This window comes from Nasonia vitripennis (assembly GCF_009193385.2).
Source record: "Nasonia vitripennis strain AsymCx chromosome 2 unlocalized genomic scaffold, Nvit_psr_1.1 chr2_random0010, whole genome shotgun sequence".
Classification (NCBI taxonomy): Eukaryota; Metazoa; Arthropoda; class Insecta; order Hymenoptera; family Pteromalidae; genus Nasonia; species Nasonia vitripennis.
In genome coordinates this window covers 1,025,001-1,048,001 of record NW_022279617.1, presented here as the reverse complement: position 1 = coordinate 1,048,001, position 23,001 = coordinate 1,025,001, and the positions used below count along the sequence as shown (strand labels likewise).

Genomic DNA, 23,001 nt, shown 5'->3' with positions numbered 1-23,001 from the left:
GGTATCGGTCTCAAAATCTCTCACAACTATTAAAAGTCAAAATTCTAATTACCTAAAACCTTGACTAAAAAGCCAAAACATTTATCACTTTCTCCATGTAAAAATATGGTAGAAACCAGAAATACAATGTGCTAGAGATAGTAGTTTCTGCGTAACTGGCTATAAGTAAAATTTGACCTGCTCAATTAAAAAATTCGCATAAGCCTGGATGTGAAAATATGAACAAAAACAGTTTAAAAATCAGAATCATCTAGGTTACATATTTCTAGGTAACATAGGAAGTGGCAGTGTTATATTTTAGTTGTCTAGTAGCCTTTTTAAAATTCAAAGAGCATTGTATAATGATAGACTTAAACTTACTGACTCGGATACTGAACTTTTCTTTAAATTCACCTCCCAAACCTCACCGGGGCAACTTTGGGCACAGCGTGTGTATATCTTCAAACTCTTTATTCTTTTAATTGAACTTCTCACTGACATTTCAAAAAAAACTAAATAATATTGACACACTTTATTACTACTTCAAATAGGGTTAGGGATAATACTACACACTCTTGGTAATGATTAATTTTTACTAAAATTTCTTGCTAGTTATATTACATATATTTTATCTGTTATCAAGGTTTTCACATTTCATTTTAAACACCTTAAACATTTCTACCAGGGTTATGAGTTATGATTGTTTTGAGGGTTATGAATTTAAAGCGCGGTTCTGATCTCGTTGCCTAGGCAACCAACCAGCAACTAATCAGAATCACGTATTAAATGCTTCACAACAAAGGCCATCATTTTTTAAAGAGAGGAATAGATATGCTTTAAACACATATGGTTTCCAGATGAGTGTGGGGTTTTACAAAAAAATATTATTTAAAAAAGTTGTCCGGATATTAATATTATGATATAATTGTGGTATTATATAGTTTATTATTATGGCTTGAAAAGGTCCTCACCCTGGAGGAAACGTTGCCAATGTTTATAGATTAATAGTTTGTTTGTTTATTTTCTGAAAAACCAAGGGTTATCCTCCCACGTTTGTTCCTATTCAAACTAATTTTACATTATGGAGAGGAGTTCTAATATTTATAATATTTATAATATTTATGATATAATTGATATTAATTCTGATATATATTGATATTAATTCCCTAGTGGAAAAAACTGTAAAAATTGTAATAAATTGTAATAAAACGTAAAAAAATGTAAGAAACTGTAAGAAACTGTACCTTTTTGTTGGATTTCGGACCTTTTTTCTCATACGTTTTTGTACACTTTCTTACATTTTCAGATTTGTTAACGTTTTTTTTACACTTTATTACATTTTATTTTTTTTTTGTAAAACCCCACACTCATCGGGAAACCATATGTGTTTAAAGCATATCTATTAGTATAAAAGTGCTCTTTGAAGCCCAAATCTCAAGTAAGTCTGCGGTAGCTAAATAAATGGAAATTCTTAATTTTTTCATTCGAAGAAATGTCATACCTGATAATATGGCACATATAAACATGGTTTTATGTTTCTTACATAATACCTGAATATATTTATTAGTTTAATTCATTTTTTAAACAACTCGGGAAAAATATGAATAAAAAATTAAATTTTTCATTTTTTAACTATTTAAGGTGTATCCGCCCCCTTAAGATCTTTTTTTTTCTAATGTCAATTCCTAACAGGGGTAGAAGTAAAAATTTTAAATAATAAAGTCTTGAAACCCGAAAATTACGCGTTCATTTATAATGGAAGGTAAAATTTTGAAACTGAAAATATTAAAAATGTATGACATTCAAAAAAATAAATTTTAAATTCTAAATTCAAAACAAAAATACTCTAAACTCTTATTATTGTATATTTCTTAATATTTGATTATTTAATCACTGATCATCATGAAAATGTAGACGCTAAAATTTCAGTAAGCAAATGGAAAAATATGATATTTCATTATTATCTAATAAGCAACATGAAATTTTTATATAATCAAAAAAGTTATCTATGCATATAGTTATTTATCACTGGCGAGAACATTGACGTAATTTTGTTATGTATTAAAACATTATACTTTTCTACGACAATTCGTCACTGTCGATGTGACATTAGTTTACAACCCGAATGGAAATAATAACCGTACATTTGCAATACATTTCAGTATGTAACTGTTACAATGCTGTACATTCGCGTACGTTCGCGTACGTTTTGAGTGAAATTCGGACATTTTTTACACAATTGTACAGAAACTTACGCGAATGTACGTGGATATATGTCGTTGTACAGTATCGTGCCGAATTTGATTACATTTACAAAAAAGGCTTTAGATCAGCATATACGGCAAAATATGCAAACGTACGCGAACGTACGCCAATGTACGTTAATGTACGCGACCGTACGTTGATGTAGGTAAATGTATATTATTGAAAAATTATACGGTAAACAGTACACGTATTAAAATATTCACTTATTATTACATTTAAACGATACAGTTGAAAACTGGCATTAAGTACATTTGATTTTGAAAATGAAAAAAGATTGTTACTAGAAATAAAAAGTAATAATTGTATTGCGCAGCAAATTGTTTATAGACTAATGGTATATCAGCAATCACCATTACTTTATCAAAAACATTGTATATCATACAATATAAGATATATATGTAACAATATATGTAATAATAACAGACTAAATAAGTATGAAAAAATTGGAAGTTGTAATTTATTAGGACATGGCCCTACTGAAAAAAGCAGAAGACAATCAACTGATTATTAGTTAATAATAATCAGCTGATAATCTGCTGGTAATCGTGTCAACGTCAGCTAATTATCTGGTGATAACAACTTAATATTTTTATTTAATTGATAGTTACAAATATGCGTTTATATGAGATAAAATGCTAATGATAATCAGCTGATTATCAGGTCATAATCATCAACAAATTTTTAACCTATAGTATATTTTTTCGAAGTTGTTTTAAATTAATAAAATTTATAAAATTTACATAATGAGGGCCAATACGGTTTTACCATCCAGATAATAACACGAAAACATTGGCTGTGAGCAAAATTTTTATTTTTTAATAATTTGATTTAAACAAAAAATTTTTTAAATATTATAAGTTCCCTTAACAAAGCAATGCTTACTAAATATCTAAACTAACTTAAGATATAATTATTAAATAAATGATTTTTTTTATAAAACATTTAATATAAATAAAAGAAATATTACTTTTCTGTACGATTGTATACAAACATGTATAATTGTGTAAATTCGCGTACACTAGCGTTCATTCGCGTACATTCACGTACGTTCTCGTACTTTCACGTATACGATTGCGTACGTTTACGTGCGTTTGCGTACGCTTACATACGCTTATGCACAAGCGAGTATCTTTTAGAACCGTTAAATTTTATGTAAAAAAATTGTTTAATCTCTGAAATATATAAAGCTGTACATATTCGTATAAATGAGTATATTCAAGCAATTTTTCGTACGGTCACGTACGTTGGCGTACGTTGGCGTACGTTTGCGTACGTTAGCGCACAATCGCGTACGTTTGCGTACGATTACGTATAATGCTGTATTAAATGTCCGAATTCCACCCAAAACGTACGCGAATGTACGTCAACGTACACAAGTCTACAGTAATGTACCGAAATGTATCACAATCGTACGGTGATTTGCGTTATAATTTTTTTTTTTTTTACATGGCATTTGGAACTCGAAAGTTCATCGCCTCATCTACGCAAGCCTTCCACGCTGCCATATCTTGTGTCAACCCCACCCAAGATGCACCTCTCCGATCGACACCCACCCGTCCTATTTCTACTAGATCCGCTTTTACGTTGTCCTCCCATCTACGTCTAGGTCTACCTAGAGGTCGCGTTACCATCGGCCTGCCCTTCATGACACGCGCTACCGTACGGTCGTCTCCCATTCTCGCTACGTGCCCTGCCCATCCCAATCTGCGCGATTTTATTATTCTGTTAATATTTGGTGACGCGTACAGATTGTGTAACTCATCATTGTGTAGTCTCCTCCATTCCCCGGTTTCCTCATCTTTCTTCGGACCGTATATTTTTCGCAAGACTTTATTTTCAAATACCCTAAAACGGTTGTCCGCCTGCTTAGTGAGAGCCCACGTTTCGCACCCGTACAGAACCACCGGCAGTATTATTGTCCTGTATATTCTTATTTTAACGTTTTTAGACAACAGCCTCGACTTAAGTAAATTACTCACGGCGTAGAAGCAAGCATTACCCGAATGGAGTCTCTTATTTATTTCGACATTAATCTCATTTCTATCATTTATGGTCGTACCCAAATCCGTTAAGCGTTGCGCCCAGCTCGCTAACCTGCATTTTTCTAACGGCATACTCTAACATTAAGTTGAACAGCACCGTAGAGAGCCCATCCCCTTGTTTTAAACCATCGCGTATCATAAAGGGTTCTGATACATTACCGCCTACTCGGTCCTTTCCCGTGCTTCCGTTCAGACATATTTGAATTAATCTCACGAGTTTTTTCGGTACACCGAGAAATACTAGAATTTGATACATTTTGCTTTGCTTAATAGAGTCGTACGCTTTTTTAAAATCTATAAATAGTTGGTGTATGGTTTCGCAAAATTCCCACTTTTTCTCTAACAACTGTCTTATGGTAAACATTTGATCGCTCGTCGATCTGTTGCGCCGAAATCCGCACTGATAATCTCCTACTATATCTTCCGCGAATGGAGTGAGTCTAGCTTGTATTACGTTTGACAGAACTTTGTAGCACGTTGCTAAAAGTGAAATACCCCTATAGTTATTGCAGTCTATCTTATCCCCCTTTTTAAAAATCGGTATAATGATAGATTCCTTCCAATTTTCGGGGATTGTTTCATTTTTCCAGATGGCACATACTAGTTTATAGATTTCGAAAGTGAGCTCGACGCCCCCATATTTGAGTAACTCAGCTGGTATAGAGTCATTTCCCGCGGCTTTATTGTTTTTTAGTTTTTTAATCGCGGCCTCTACTTCTTGGTAGCTCGGTTCCTCCACGTGGGGTTCAGCAGTGTGAATTTCGTCCCCTAATTCTTCGCTATTTTCGTGCACGTTTAATAATTTATCGAAATAATTTTTCCACAGCGACAGTAATTCGTTGTCATTTGTTACGAGGTCCCCGTTTTCGTCCTTCATCAATTGCGCTCTACTCCTAAAACCCTTTCTGATGGCGTTAATCCCTCTGTACATTTCGCGGGGGTTATTTTCCTTACTGTTAGTTTCTATTCTCCTAATAAGATTCTTTTGATACTCCCGCTTCTTATTTCTGTAGATCGCGCTCGTCTGTTTCCTTACGTTAGAATACTCTTTTACGGTCCTATCGCTTCTATTTTGTAAGCTATCTAATTTAGCCTTTTTGCGCTTTTCAAACCAGAGTTCGCACTCTTCGTCAAACCATGGTTTGCTCTTTGGCTTTTTCTTTTTACCCAGTACTTTGTTCGCGGCCTCTTTTACCGTTTTTTCGATGTCCCCCCATAAGCTATTCGGTTCGTCGTTCCCATCCGGCGATGTGTTTGCTTCTTCAAGTGCCTGAAACCTGTTATTAATTTCTATCTGGTACCTAATTCGCTCTGTTCTATCTCGTAGTTTCTCAATATCGAAGCTTTCTACCTTGTTTGCTCGCTTACTATTTTGATTCGCTACTAGTCTAGCTCTTAATTTGGCTACTACTAGGAAGTGGTCCGAGTCGCTATCTGCCCCTCTGTAAGCCCTTACGTCAAGAACATCAGTATGACGTCTTTTTTCAATGAGGAAATGATCAATTTGGTTCTGTGTGGCCCCGTCCGGCGATGTCCACGTTGCCTTGTGTATGTTCTTGTGCTTAAAACACGTAGTTTTGATTATAAGATCTTTTGCCGCCGCGAAATTTATGACCCTAATACCGTTATCATTGCTGGCTTCGTGCAGGCTTTCCTTCCCTATAGTAGGCCTAAACATTTCCTCCCTACCTATTTTAGCATTGAAATCGCCTAATACTATTCTTGTGTCGTAAGACGCGAACTGGTCGATTACCTGCTCTAAAGTTTCGTAATAGAGATCCTTAGCTTCTTCTTCTTTGTCCTCCGTAGGACAGTGTACATTAATAAATACATATCTATACCATTCACCTTCGATAATGATGTACGAGAGCCTATCATTGACGGATGTGAAACCTTTAACCGAATGTATGATGCTTTTGCTTACGAGAAATCCGGTGCCTAGAGATCCCCCACTCCCGGCCCCATACAGGTGCGTGAAGTTACCCGATGCTAGTACTCCGCCATCTGGCCACCGCGATTCCTGTATTGCTACCAAATCTAGATTGTACCTATCAGCTTCCTTTACGAGTTCTTTAAACGCACCTGCTCTGTATAGACTGCGAACATTCCAAGTTCAGGACCCTTAAGTCCCTTTTGGTTCGGATTTGATTTTTTTGAGCCATGATGTTATGTTAAACCCGCACGCTTCGGATCCTGTTCCGATCGCAGGTGAGTCCACCGTTCTAGAGGTGATAACCCCCATACCTCTCTAGAACTAAGAATGAGAGCTTTCCGACTTTGACGAGGACAGTGTCAATTCGTCGTCAGACACACTACGGTTTCATTCTCGCATCCTAACGCCCCCCTGCAAGGCAGCGCGCCTTCGCTGGCATCGTTGCCGCGTAAGACCAGGTGACGAATCATTCTACACATCCCCTTTCGGGGCAGTTGTTATCGCTCCCGCATCCTCCTCGGCAGCAGGATTTTTGCCCATTTTTGTAATGTGTGATGAAAGAGATAGATTGAGAGATAAGAGATAATGTGAAGTGTTTTTGTTGTTTTGGTGCTTGCGTAGTGTTTCTAGATGAATGCGTTCGACAGTGTGGGCTCATCACACCCATGCCTGTTCCTATCGGCTGTTCGCGGCTGCTTATTCAATTTATTCGCAGCAAACCTCTTTCTCAGGGGCTGTTCCTCTATCCGCATCCTAAGGACGCGCTGTGTAGTGGTGATAGGCACCCACCCGTCCGATCTGGACGACAACGCCCAAGACCCGCTTATGGTAGCGGCATTGTAACAGGATTTGCTTTATAATATTGTTGAAAATTTCCATACGGGAAATGAGGGGTAAAAATTGTTTGCAACATTATAAAATTTTTCTGGATTTTTGATATGCAATCTGCAGTTAATTTTCAGAGATTGTCTAATATTCAACCCATTGATAGACATAAAGAATTTTTGATAGTATTAAAAAAAATGTCTTGATGATAATCATAAAATTTTTATTGAAGGGGTATTTTCAAATTAAGATTTACGCATATTTTTTGAACAAGTACAGTATCAGACTAATTATTATTATGGTTGCGGTGTTTTTGCTATAGCATTTGCAGTCGCTATTGTATTTAATATTTGCCCATGCAATGCTGAATTTAATATTGTTGTTTGTAAAAAGTATTTTTTAAGAATTCAATTAAATATTTATGTATTTTAAATGTTCGCGCTCTACTTCTAGAGCATGTACATCGATCATACTAATCAGCTATCGATAGGTGATGATCGAAGTACACGTCGAAAACCTATAGCACAGGCACGTGGAACCCTTTATCTCATTAACTTACGTTTCCGCCCTGCTCCAAACTATAACTGTCTTAAATACTCGCTCTCTCTTACTTTAAATAAAGGCAATTAAGTTAAACTATAAGTGCCTGTGTTGTTTAATTCATTTCCTTAAAAATCAAATATTAATAAAATTTGAGAACATTTGATTAGAATGTATGATACATTAACTTTATAATTTGTTCCAATATTACAAACATCAAAAGTCCTTTTCACTTGCAAAAACATTAGCTGCGCTCGTTCTAGAGACACGATGAACCAAAAGTGGAATTACTTCATAGTATTAGAGATGCACATATTTTATTTTAATTATTAATTTTTTATTGATTTCTGTATTATCACGTGATGATAAAGTCAATAATATAATGTGATTAATCACATGATTAATTACTTGCTAAATTACACGATAAATCACGTGATCAATCACATGATTTTTTTTCAGCAGGGTGCACAAATATTTAATTGCAGCATCTCTTTAATCTGGACCAACTCTACAGATAATATCTTATGATATGCATGAATACATAAAGCATTCGTTATTTTATATTCTCAAATAAAAGACTTTAAAAAACAGCATATCTAGACAAATAATCATCTGCAGCATCCCTTTCATCTGGACCAATCTTAAAATAATCTTTATTCATCCATGTGACGCACTGTACAAGAGGTTCAACTGAGATGCGAATTACAAAACGGTTACTATAACGGTTACTATATAATATTAATAAAATTAAGAAAAATAGATAGTGTGACCCTGAAGGACCGGATAACCGGAGAAAAAGTGTTCACGCTTAATATAATGTATAATATAATTACATAAGTAAACACACTGTAAAAGAGGTTTAAATAAGATGCGAATTACAAAGAGGTCACTCTAATACTATATATATATATATGTATGTATGTATGTATGTATGTATGTATGTATATATATATATATATATATATATATATATATATAGACACACACACACACACATATATACATACATATATATATCCCCTCCTCGAGGACTCTTCTTTCCGGCTAAGGGGAAGTGTGACTCACTCAAAGACAGGTTAAATATGCGACAAAGTAAGGGAGCGAGTACTGGAAATGCCTTGGAAATGACAATCTTCGGGATGCCATCGCTGCCCCTGGTCTGAGGGTCGAAGTGTGATACTGCAGACAACACGTCTGAATCCGTTATCTCCCTGAATTGAAAATATTCAGGATATTTAAGACTTTCGAGGTTCCGCAGAAAATCATCAATAGCAGAAGCATGCAGGTCGTTGGAAATTTTGCTGAAATAGATGTTTAAATCCTCCAAGGAGAAACAAGAAGGGATGTTTTCTCTTTTAGTGATAATTCCGAGTTTTTCTAGCTCTGTCCATATCTCACCGACGTCGGTCAGGGTTGACAGGCGTGATAGATAATAATTCAGCCTAGCCTCCTCGATCTGTCTGTAAGCATCGTCCCTAGCAAGTCTATGAAAATATAGATCCTAGGATAGATGAGTTCTGTGGAACTGTCTGTATAGACTGTTTCGTTCAGTCACAAGGTCATGAAGAGTCGTGGTAAACCACGAGTGCCGCTTTGGTCCTGGGGTCATGGTACGTAATAGAGCGAAAAGATTTATGGCGTTCGTAAGATTGGCATTTATAATAGCAATGCAATCGTCAAGTGATGAGGTGGCGAGGGATGACTAGTCACATATGCCGAGAAAGTCCCTTAACTTCTCAGCACAGATCCTTTTGTAATTTCTGTAGAAGTAAGTTTTGGGAGCGTTGCGTGGAATCTGTACGTCTAAAGTGGCCGTAATAAGGTCATGTCCGTTTGTAATATAGGTGTGTAATCTACCGGTGCGTATCGTTTATTCTAGCCCTGCCAAGCATCGGACTGTCGCGTTAGATCATCTCCAGTCAACAAAATGTCGTCTCGGTGACGACGAAGGTCTTACCTCGGCTGCTTAGCGTCTCCGTTTGGACGGGCCGCGGAGAGTGGCGGAGTCCTTCTGTGTTAGGCTGAAAATGTTTCTAGAAATCAGGATATGCATGCGCGGATAAATAACACGGGCTCATTATGCCGTAAGCTCAGGCGGGCTGATTAAAATATTAAAATATTCAGCAGTTAGCACCCGAGCGTAGCGAAGGCGCTAAGCACTGTGTAAAACTGAACTATTTAAGTCAAGAGTATCGTATAAAATTTTATAGCACAGACTGCTTAAGTTTGCAAGTCTCGCCTATTCGTGACTAAAGTAGTCTTTATTTGCACCATGAGGTTAGCGCATGAGCGTAGCGAGTGTGATAAACACGGTGCAAAAAAGGACTACTTTAGTCACAGATAGGAGTGACTTAACAGCGGATTTTAGCCACACTGTGCTATAAAGTTATTATGTGTTTTGTTTAAGTTTATTTTTGTTCAAAGTTTGTATGGTGTCAATATTAAAATTTAATATCATATTAGCTACCCATATTATGAATTTGTCAAATTTTATCATCGCTTATCCCGTGGCCCATATCCTTTAAGCCTGGAAATGTTTGTAGTATGTTAGTGGCGACGATGGAGTCCTATGAAAGTTGTGCCACAATACATTCCCTGTTGAAAAAAATAACCTCATGAAATTACGTTATCAAAAGACGTTATAAAATGACGTTATAAAATGACGTTATTTTTTGTTCCAATTTGTGACACGTCCAATGACGTCATTTAATAACGTCTTTTTATAACGTCTTTTAATACGTCATTTTCTTCAATAAGGTCTCTAATGCATCCACAAACGTTACGGATGTTACGTCCAGCGTATCCGCTAAACATAATTTTTGCTAGACTAAGCATTTACTCTCAACTGTACTGGGTGCAACACCTGTGGTCAAAATTGATACCTACGTTACCACCAACAGGACTATTGCAGTGCCGATAACCATCATACTTCTTCTACAACGTGATTTATCACACGATTATCACGTGACTATTTGGCGTGATTTCTCACGTGATAAATCACGTTAGAAATCATGTCAGAAATCTCTCATAAAATTGAAGTATTTGTTTTGATTAAAATAAATTAAATTATTTTATTTTTACTAAACAATTATGAAAAATAGATTCGTTACTAGTTCAAATAAATATACCGCAAAAAAATGAAAAAAAACTCTGTCCTAACCGAGGATTGAACCCCGGTCCTCAACTTCACAATCTATTATCTTACTGCCTTAGCTATTTGTGTTGTGGTAATCCTTGAAATTCTATGCTGCTTTTAACTAAACATATGTTAGATTTATAACTTTGTACAATTTACAGGTATATACTTTAAGATAAAAATTGAAAAGATCTAAAATATTATTGATGTTTGAAGCACTTGTCCGCCGATCTTTGCTTTCACTTCGATCCGCGCCCGTACTTTGGAAACAAGGGCAAATAGCTCGATAATTGGTTAGAGTAGGGTCGCGGGAACATAGTCCGGGCGCCAGGTGGGGTCCTGGTGTTCTTTCGAGGTCCCCTCGGTAACTTGGGTTTACTTTATGTTTTTTGGTGTGCTGAATCCATTTTTCGAGGTTACCAGTCTCAAAAATTGTACGTTTTTGAGTTAGGGCCATTTTTAGGTTAAAATCGGTGTTTTTTTCCGGAATTTTTCGGGGAAAAAAGTATGATTACCGTTAGTAAACATTTTTTTACAATATAATGACTGATTTAAAGCAGGTTTAGCCGTGGTCAAGTCTATCAAAATTGTAATAAATACATATTTAATAAATAACTCAAAAAAATTGATTAACGGGTCGTCCACGCTATCTCTTTATGTACTAATATCTCGCAATTTCTCTATGTACTAATCAATAATAATTAATACAAAAAGTCCACATTTTATTTGATGTACATTCATTTAATGCAAATTTAAAGGCGCTTTACTTAATTAATTTTACCTACAAACCTTTTTCTTCGAACGTGATCCAATAGTGCAATAACAATACAACAACATCCGTATCTGATGATAAAACCAATATTTTTTTTTTATTCTTAAAGAACATGCTTGAAATATATGTAATATTAACCTCCAATCAGCCTCTTCAATATCAGCTCTTTGTAAGATATCTAATGTATCAGCGCTGGAAGGTTCATTCGATTGACTTGGCATTTCAGCCGTTGCACTGCACACAATTTCTATTCCTGGCCAAAGTTTTTCACTTATTTTAAAAATATATTTACGAAGAAAATCTTGCAATAATGTTTTATTTTGGTTTGATCCCCAAAATAAATTTTCTTGCTTTGGACATGGCTCCGTTTCGTCAATAACCTCAAGATGAATCGTTTGTTTTTGGTACATTTTCAATATTTCACTTAATTTGATTGAATTTTCGACATATGAATCAAAAACAAAATCTATCCGAGTTACTCTTTTTTTTTTGCTAAATAAGAAATACGCTTGCAAAAAGCATCCGCAAAATCTTGAAATGTGTGCATATCTTTCCATCGCAATTGTCGGCAGTGCAGCATGACGTCGACAATTGAAGTGAAATTACTAAGGTCAAAAATATCTTGATTAGTTTGAATTTGAAATCTTTTCTCCAAGTCTTTGACAAGATCACTTTTTGATTTTTCTTTTTTCATAGTTCCATCTTCATTAAACAAAAAGTTTTTTTTAGTCAATTCGAACGAAAATAATTGCTGCAAATTATAATTTCTCTCTTTAGCTATATCAATTATTTTATGCACAACCTTCGATTGTTTCGTAATCGTCATATTTGAATGAGACTTATCGGTCGTTTTTGGCAGTCTTGAAATTCGGCAAATTGACTTTTGTAATTGTATCCGATATGCTATTTAATTTTTCTACAAATCTTTTTTGGTGAAAATCTTGAAAAATCGTACAGCTTTTTTCAAATATATGCAACAGTGGGGTACAACATTCTAAAGAAGCCAATTCTTGAGTAGCTATATTTTTTAAAGGTTCGCTGCCACTCTTAAATGGATTACTACTATGTGATGTGATATAGTTTTTGATTTTATTTACTTCTTCTTCAGACAGTTTAGTATAAGCTAAACTGAAGTTATGATGAGTGTGTAATTCATCATTTTCAGACTTAACGCTTGTAATTGTTCTATAATAATTATTGGTTGCTAAAATCATGATAATTCAAGTTCCAAGCTGTATGTTTTCTTTTGTGTGCAACCTATGATACCTGAATTACTTTTCTGAGAACGATTTATAGATTGCTCTAAGCCCTGATCAACTGCAACAGATGTGTATGGAATTAACGATTTATTATTGACAAAATTACCACTTTTAAATTCTTTATATAGTTCAGGCTTTTTTTCTTGCAACGTTGAAATATCATGAAAATATAGAGGTAACCAACATGAATAATTGGATCGGTCAAAGACTAAGAAAATTGGCAGGCATAACTCAACACTATTCACATGTAGATCCCAGTCGCCAGTTCGATCTGCTCGAATCAAATGTCTTAGTAGTTGGTGTAAATGTAAAAAGTTACTCCAATATTTAAATGCTGGCGATTCTTTGCTTCTAGTTATTATAAAATTTTTGAAATCTTGCATGAGACAATCAGAATTTTCATTAAAAATGGTATGCAGAGTTTTACATTCAGAAAAACTTTCTTCCGCGAACGCATCCTGAAGAGCTTTGATAGTATTTAATTCATTGTCATATTTTTCTGAATCGCATTCATTTAAAAACGCCTCATTCTGAATTCGTTGTAAGGCTTTTGCAAGTATAAATAATCCTTTAACTGATCTTGCATAGTGCGAACCATTTAAAACTTGCTCGACTACACTCACTCCGAATAATTCAGTCTCTATAAAAATATGGTCCACTCCGATTTCATTTAGATATTTTCCGATGCATGAAAGCAACATTTTCTGTAGGTGAAAACCTCCTAGCATCAAAGTCAAAATTTTGAATTGTTCTGGACGGAGTAACTGTATGTGTCGAGCTATTCTATAAATTCCTTCGTCGCAGAATAAAGGCATATTTTCTTGATTTAATTGTTTCAAAATTTCATTGAAATTTAACATAGCAGTAAATACTGTGGAATATTCCGTAACTGGATAGGGGAGTATCGGTAAAAATGCCGTATTTTGAATTTTTCGTTTATCTTCGTAGTTGTGCCTCAATACTGCCGATGCTGCCTTGATCTACTGCGTCCGTCAAGGTATCGATTTGCTTACGCAACGAGACGCATTTCTGGGTTATCACTGCTACTCGATTCGCCATGATAAGTAACTTATTCGGCGGTGAAGTTTAGCGATGTCAAAGAAGGATTCTCGGTTTATAAGCGTGCACCTAACCTTGTATCTCGAGATACTAGTTTGTATATCCCCGGGTGCACTGATAGGATTGTAGGACACAAACTTAGGCAAGTAGCACGTTAAGTTAGTTACGCGTGCTGTATTTTTTAAACACTGAAGTTACTTATCTTTATAGTAGATGGTAACCGCTGTACGTAGCACTGGAAGTCAGGCGTCCTTCGTAGATAGCGATGTTCTGAAAGGTCCGTGATCCTGGACTTGGACTAAAGATTTGCTGTTGGCGTGTTAACACTGTGTTTTCGTGTATTACAGGTTAACGCGAGATACACACCTCACAGGAGGCACCATGAATTATAGTTCGAGAACTCTCCAACATGGAGAATACTCGATATTAAATGTTTTTTAAATCGGTTAGGAATTGAGGTAAATAAACTTACTATTTTAGAGCCACAATGATAATATTTATTAGGGTTCTAGAGAGAGGAAAGCATTGCGGCATGAAACCTCTCTCGAAACTGAATTTATGAAATACAAGATAATTTTATGAACGAAAATAAGGTGTGGATCGATGTATAGAAGTGTGAGTGTATGTAAGGAGAGCGATATCCGTCTCCTACGGGCCTTGCGACCGCGTCGAACGAGTGGGGAGCACGTGACGTGTCTCCCGCTGGTCTCGGTGACCGCGTGAAAGGGATGTTCGGGATAGGAAGGTGAGAGCTCTCGTCGCGTCGGCAATTCTAAAACCTCAACTGTGACAGGAGTCGCAGCGTCAGATTTGGCGAGAATCGACCTGGTCAAGCGCGCGTGAGTTGGCAAGATTCAACAAGTAAGAAAAACAAGACTTGTTTGAATTTTCAATATTCTGTTATGGTGTCTGCTCCGAGTTTCAGATCTCTACCAGGATCGAACTGAACCTCAGTGCTGACCAAACTGGACTGATTTTAGATTTTTCCGTTGGTGGCAAATTACCTCGGTCCTCCTCCCCCGCTTCCCCCTCCCAAGCGTCACAGCAGTTGGGAGAGAGAAGCTGAATCGGGGCTAAACACGTCGTAAAGTACTCGGCCGAGCTTGAATTGGGAGTGCGGGCCCGGCCGCTGCTGGGCCGTCGCGCCAGCCGACGGCGAGCGGGCCTCCCCAGACCCTCATTAGCGCTCAACCTTTGCTGAGCCTTTTTATGGTGTCGCTTACGTGCAGGCCATTTGGTTTTGCAGGAAGACGCGTAATGATCGGAGAGGACACAATTGAACGGTGGTATTATGGAGATAATGCCGATATCTCGATATTGTGTTTAGGAAGATGCGTGCGAGACGCGCCGAGTGCGACGAGAGCGCCATTATCCGCGAATTTCAGTGCTTACGACGGAACATATTGCAAGGTATAAGTTTGGCGCGAATCAAGGTAAGCGGGCACTTGCGCCCGAAAAAGTATTTTTTGTAGGTACGGGTCTTTCATGAAGCGCGAGAGCGAAAAGCACATAGTACGCAAGTGCGCGCTAGCCCCGCCTACTTTCTCGCTTCGGAGCTCGGACTGCTCTCTCGCTCTCTCTCGCTCCTACGCTGCTGCCGGCGGCTCGGGTCTCTTCGGGGTTTCTGCGCGTAATTAAACTCAGTAACAGCATTACGTTTATGTAAATGCGTTACTGAGTTTATCTTGTCGAGCACGGGGTACGCTCGCATGCTGGCGTCGTGCGGAGCCATCTTCACTCTCTCTACAACTTCTAAACAATACACCACGCCGCAGCGCACATCATCCTTATCAGCCCTGTCGTCGTGTGAAAGAGAGACTCAATCACTGCAGCCACGAGATCACAAGGAACGTGACATCCTGTGACATCAACTCAAGCATCAGTAGTGATTATTTGGTAATTTCTCACTGAAGTTTTTTCACTGAGAAAGCAATTTGATTTTTTTATTTTATATTAACGTGCACCCAGGAATAAGGCGTTAAGCCCAAACTGGGGGAGACAAGCTACAGCTCGTCTCCAGCACAAAATTAATAAACTAACCTGCCTCCAAAAGGGTGTAAAAATACCGCTTCGTGCCGTCTGACTGGGCTGGCTACGTCAGACCCCAGTCAGTTACCCCAGGACGCAGTTCGTCATTTGATATCCTTCATTTCAGATTTACTAACAACTCCGTAAATAATTGTATCGTCAATTTCATTATCTTTACGTGGAATATAAATTTCTAGAACTCATAAAAGTTTACCTAAATCTATACGTTGAGCATACGTCTCCACGTGGCGTATCACACAATAGATTTTATTCATTACTCTAGCAACATTTCTGAAATTAGTATTTAAATTTATTTTTGTTATATACAAATTCGTTCATATAAAAATTAAGTTCATTTTCAATTTAATTATGAAATATTTTGTCTGATCAATTTTCACATAATATCTATTTTCGTTTACGTTATAATTCGATGAATTTAAATTTAATAAAGAATACATAAAAATTCCTTTCCCTATTTCAAAACAAAATAAATAAATATATTGAAGATTTTTTTTACATTAAATTCTGTGTTGTGTCAAACTTATTTCGACCTCCTGTTCCGTTACTCCTGCGCCATGTGTCTTTATAAATAAATTAATAAATTATTAATACTATTTTGCGATAAATAAGCAAAATTAGAATCTTTCAATATCCGGTTATTAATGAGCTAAAAGGAGGATATAAGAGAAAGAGATGGATACAGTGGTGGCCTATTGCCGTATCGAAAGACACTTACCTTTGTTTCTATCTGGTTCGGACTGCTCCGCTACCTGCTCGTTCTCTCAGTTGGAAGCGCAATAGGATCGGAAAGCTGCAGAAATGATATACACACTCTATGAATTTGTAGGATTGTTTTTAATTTACTTAAATTTTTTGTCTTGACACAATCGAAAATACACTGTCACACACACAGATGTTCGAATTTTTATAAAATTATAATGCTTTTTATAAAATTGTATCGAATACAATAATTTACGACGGTGATACAAGGTAGTACGATCGATGTTAATTGAACCGAACTTGCGACACTTATGAAAATAGAACTTTGTTTACAAGGTAAAGTTTTGTTCAGAGATACAAAAACGTGGACCGATAAAGAAACGGGCAGAGCTTCCGCACGGTCCAAGAAATTTATAAAAATTGACAGTCTTCTCGGCTTGTGTTCTAGAGTTTATATATTCTCTGGTTCTTGCAACCGTTTTCTTCTAATTTCCCGGAGGGGTGAGTACTTAGCTAATGAGAGGCTTGGACGTCGATTTTCTCCTTTCGGCGTTTGAATTTTGGAGTAGTGTGGACCAATCAGAATTTTATTATTGTCGATAAGAATTTCTTCTCTTATAACAACGCGGCTGGTCCTCTTCTGGCCTTCCGCCGTGTCTCCGCGCTCTATTATCTGAGTTATCGCAACTTTTACGACCTGCTATGCGCTCGGTCCATGCGTATATCAACGACTTCTCAGCTTTGAAACACGTACTCTTATTGTGTAGTAATATTATATTTTTATAATATTATATGTAAGGCGTGCGGATGTAGTGTGAGCGTTGTGCTTTTTGCGAATGTGTGGGCGAATTTCTTATCTTGTCTTCTTGATTTCTCCTCCTTGTTACTTCCTTCTATTCTCTGTGTGCTCGTCGGATATTGGTGTACGAGCATCGTGCTTACCGCTGCTTCGTTGCGGTGTTTAATGGAATAAGGTCCTCATAAAGTATTTTCTTTTTGTTTCTGGCGAATTAGGATCCGGGTTCTGATTTGGACTCAGACTGTGATGAATGCCCAGCGCGTTTTAATATTTTACATCGAGATTTTTTTATGTGCGCGAATTCGGTTCTATTCGCGATTGTCTTAATATTTAATTTAATTTAATCTCTCTTGGTTCCCATGGGGAAGGGCATTTATTTTTAAAATTTAAATTTGTTTTTTCATTTAAATGGCTTGTTTATTTTTAATCATTTGTGTTTTCCTTTTATAAACGATTTTAAATGTTAAGGTAGTTCGCCGACTACAGTGGTACTCAATTAGGGTTTTTATTATAAATTCATTTTTTACGATATTTTACAGTGTTATCTAATGTCAAAACCTTACAATTTATAGTATGAAACGTTAGAATGGTGATATAAATTGTTTAGAGTATAAAATACTCTCAAAACTTGTAAGAGAGAGGAAAACTGCGTACCTATATAGATATACTGATAGCATGGGATGAAAACTTTGAATTGTTGTATTTTAAAAAAAGGCTTAGTTTGCCCTATCCAACTTTTTCTCCATGATTTATATTGCTATTTTACAAAATAAGCTAGTTTTTAAAAATATTCTGAGAATAATTGTGGAGCCTCGGGCGCTTCCCGCCAAAATCTCTGATGGCGACAGGAAGCGACCACGCAAGCAGGTGCTGCGCCCTCGCAAAGATTTGGATGAGCAGGAAGAGATAGCGTGAGCCGAGGCGATCAGAACCGCTCGAGCCACACACGAGATCACACCAAACCCACAGCTCCAAAACGCCAACCACGCAACGTGCTTGCCCAACGACGCCACGGCCAAGGCGAGCAGCAGCGAGCTTTTGGAAGTTTCAATTTAGTTTAATAAATTTTCAAGTCTAAATATTACAATTATGTTGCTCAGCACCTTCAGGGACGCAGGACCTGGAGCGGAGCGCGGCAGCTTTCCCGCTTTGGCGCTAAGAGGCTACATAGCATCTTCGGTATAAATTCGCTTCGCAATTCAACTAAACATCCTCAAAATTCGGACTCGGTATAGGCTTCCCATGATAAAATACAAAATGTCAAGGTTCAATATCTTTAAAAATAATATCACCTGGGGGGTGAAAAAAAACCACGTTGTAGAAGACACTTAATTAAACATGTAAACAAAGTTAGAGCGATACCTAAGAAAATAAATATTCCGGTGAACTACCTTAAAAGCTGCATTTCACACTAGCGATCCACAACGTCTCTTAAAATTATTGGAATCAGCCAATTCAGTCAAAAATATGTATAATCCTATTGAATAAAATAAAATTTATGCAACTCATTAGTTCTTTTAAAAACTATGAATTTATTTGAATTATTATTATTTTGGTGTAGATAACGCATTGGCAGCATCCACGATTCCATGCATACTTTCCAGCTGGAAATTCGTTTCCTTCTATTCTTGGGGATATGCTCTCCGATGCTATTGGTTGCATAGGATTCTCTTGGGTAAGTTTATGATTAAGAGTCATTAAAATGCATGATATTTTTGTCCGTTTTAAGTTACTTGCACTTTTTGTAGCCTTTTATTATTATTACATGTTGCGAAATAAAGAAACACCATGCAATTGGAATTCCCAAAAATGTATATAAAGTGCTCAGAAAAATAGTATTTTGTGTGCAACAAGCAGAAGGAGGAATCAACGGGTATATTCATGTCTATAGTGAAACATGCTTCCCTAAGGAGCTATGAATTAATTATTTTGTACTGAAAACCCAAAAAATGCAAAAATTGACATTTTTGGCTCCCTACCATTTTGGTAAAAAGTAATTTAAAAATCTGAAAAAATTTAGGTGCATTGGAAACTGTTTACTGTCACACGACCGGTATCGGATCGAGAAACTCCCTCTGCAACGAACCTCCAACAAATTCTCATCTTCAAGGCGGCATCCACTTGGTGATGCTTTGCTTCGCATCCGCCGTCTTGCTGAGGTCTAACGTTGGTACGTCTCTCGTTATCTGCAGTTCGCGGAGACGACCGTCCATGTTGGGTAATGGAGAAGCGTAATAGCCCCAGATAGCACGTTGAATATCGGACGCTAACGCAAAAATTAACGCTTTTCTCTTCGCGCATTCTTGCGTCCTCATTGTGCTCAAAGGTCACGGTACCACCTATTTTAGCGCTGGATGCCCGTCTTACGAACGAAGCTAGCGGATTCAAACTCTTGCACCTCTAACCTTTCTACGGTGTTATTCCGCCTTACGTCCAAATTGCTCGCGCTGTTCATTAGTAGCTGTAAGGTCTCGTAAGACTATTAGACGGCCATGCGTCTCTTTTCCTGGACTTGCTTCGCTCAGAGCGCGAGCGCGTCCTCGCGTCCGATCTCCCTTGGGGTAAGGATGTTTCATCCCGCGGTAAACCTCCTGGTAGCTCTACACGAGCTTGCGCCGTCTTACAAGGAAAGGTACCCAACCCGAACTCACCGATTTTGATGATTTTCATATATGTTGTAGAACATAAAAAAATAAGAGACACGTATTTTTTTTTATCGGCTAATTTTCACTTTTAAGGGGTAAAAACCTCCCCTAAAGTTAACCCCCAAAAAGCGTTTTTTTTAAATATCTCGGCTTAAAATTAATATTTTTCAATGAAACAAATTGGAGGTTATTTCTTACAAAAAGAGCAAGTATTTCATGGTGATTTGAAGAGTAAGGGTAGCATCCCCTATTTTATAGGGGTTGAAAACATATATTTTTTGGCATAATTTTATAATAAAAATGTTTAAACCGACTAAAAAAAATTGGAAAAAATGTTTAAACATCCTTAATAACAAAATTTAGTTGACGTCTTTCGGTGTTTTCATAAATATTATCCCTAAGGGGGTAAACCACCCCTAACACAAAATAACTGTAAATATGTAATTCAATACATAATATTTCGTAGAAAGTTTGTATATAGAGGTTTTCGAGGTCGCTGATTACAAATCTGTTATCAGATTTTGAAAATTCAAAATGGCAGATCCAATATGGCGGACGGAAATATCGAAAAAAAATTTTATATAATAAAAAAGTTTTAAACGACTAAAAAATTTGGAAAAAATTTGTAAACATCTATAATAAACAAATTAAGTTTTTCGGTTTTTTCATAGATACTTCCCCTTAGGGGGGTAAACCACCCCTAACACAAAATAACTATAAGTATACTTCAATCCATAATATTTTGTAGAAGGTTTGTATATAGGGGTTTTCGAGATCGCTCTTTACAAATCTGATATCAGATTTTAAAAATACAAAATGGCGAAACCAATGTGGTGGACGAAAATGTCGAAAAAAAATTTTAACTTTCAAAAAAACTTGTTTACAAATGTGTGATCTTTGTAGCCTGTACATGTGAACTAAAGAGCCTTAAACCCTAAACCCCTAAAGAACAAATAGGCTAAATGGTTGTGCTTTTTAACCAAACGACTCCAAACCCCTAACCTCCAGACAAGCCGAAGGCCTATGCTTTACCGTAGACACGAGTATAGACATATTACCGATATTTTATTCTATCATTTTGTATGTAACAAATAACGTCTCGTTTTATGTTTCAATCAAAGATTATTTATTTTTCTGCTTTTATAAATTAGCATAATTTCAAAAGTAATTTCATAAATTATAAAGTATTTCATAAATTATAAAGTATTTCATAAATTGCATAATTATATAATTTTATAAATTCAAAAAGTCCACACTTTTTTGCAAATGAAAAAACATAGGTTAATAAAATTAGTTTATCAAACTCTTTTGCGTTTTGTAATAAAATTTAATGTTGTCAAACTTGGGAGTTTTTCATTGTTACAATTATTTCGTAAGCCGAAAGTTTTTTAGATGAATTCTCGAACAAAAAAAAGACAACGAAGAAATGCCAAAATTTCTATTTTAACAAAGATATGCAAATTTATAAATTCATCTTAAAAATTTTTCATTGCAGAAGGCTAGAATCAATTTTTTTCGGCATACCCCCTGTATATGTTAAATTTATTGAAGATTATACACGCTATTCACAAAATCATATATCGTTATAATTCATAAGATGGGCGGACGAAATAGAAAAAATAAGCATAATAGAGGACGACCAAGAAAAGTCACCGTAGATGATACTGTTTTATCCAATGGAACGCAAAATGAGAATAATCAACAGTGTGAGTCAAATATATTGATACATACATCAGATTCAGCTGCAGCATTTTATTTAGAGCAAAACTTGAATAAAAATTCTTACATAAGTTTATCTAAAGATTGTAAAATGAGAAATGCTCCCATTTATCCCTGCTATTCAGGAATTTCCAAAGCTTTGTCTACTAAATGGTTACGATATTTCCGAGGTACAGATTGTGGTATCCATGCAGGAGATGTTAAATAAAACTAGTGAGCGACTTTGCAATGCAGTTACTTTGGACTGGAGTGTCAACGACTTGATTGATTTAATGCTTTCTGTAACTGTAGGGTTCGATAGTTCTTCAGGCCATAAAAATGCACATAAAAAATGTAAGGATGCTGTAAATGAAAGCGAAGTTTCCGAGCAGTCCCTCTTCGTTACAAGCTTCATTATCATTAAAATAAGCTCTAATAAGTCTGATGGAAAATCATGGATCAATCCAATTCCTCAAAGTGTAAGGCTTTGTCGACCATTAAGGATTGCATTCGAAAAAGAAACAGATGATTCGACCATACGTGAATACAATCGAATAGAAAATGAAATAAAGAATCTCAGTTCTTATAAATTTAGTCTGTCCAATGGAAAAAACATTTGCGTTTCTTATGAAGTTACACAAACTCTTTTTGATGGCAAATGTTTAAATGTAATAGTGGGAAATAGAGCAACCAGTAGATGTCCAATTTGTAAGATAACGTCTCATCAGTTTGGAGAATTTGGCAATAATTTCACTCCTGTTGCTGAATCACTGAAGTATGGTTTGGGATTATTGCACGCGGAAATTAATACATTTGAGCATCTCCTAAACATTTCTTATAGAATGCCATTCAAAACGTGGGATATTCGAGAACCGCTAAAAGGTGCGTCTATAATAATTATGTGCATGATGTTTGCCCCGTCAAAACGATCAACGTTGATTCAATGCTGATTTCAATATTGATTTCAGTTTGAAATCAGCGTTGATTCAGTATTGAATCCACGTTGAATCAACATTGACTTTGTCCGAAAACGCAACGTGGATTCAGCGTTGATTTCAGACTGAATTCAGTGATGGATTTCAGGGTGCAATCAGAGTTGAAATAAATAATTGTAAAAAAAATATCGCTAAAACCTGGGCTCGAACCCGAGACCTTTTGAATAGTAGACGAATAACTTGACCACTTAGCCATTTCGACACTTACATTTATATCTCATAATGTAACATAAACGGAATCCTATAGAGAATAACCGAAAATTAACCTACTCTATCATGATTTTTATAATAATATTGGACTGGACC

The 23,001-nt window shown here is 36.3% G+C and overlaps 1 protein-coding gene across 1 annotated transcript in view; it reads left to right on the top strand.

Moving 5' to 3' along the window:
• LOC100117476 (aromatic-L-amino-acid decarboxylase) overlaps positions 1 to 23,001 on the top strand; it is a 745,226-nt gene that overhangs the window by 5,743 nt on the left and 716,482 nt on the right. Inside the window, exon 2 of the mRNA XM_031925521.1 lies at positions 18,919 to 19,032. Within this exon, the coding sequence (XP_031781381.1) occupies positions 18,919 to 19,032 (114 nt within the window). The remainder of the gene's footprint in view (positions 1 to 18,918; positions 19,033 to 23,001) is intronic.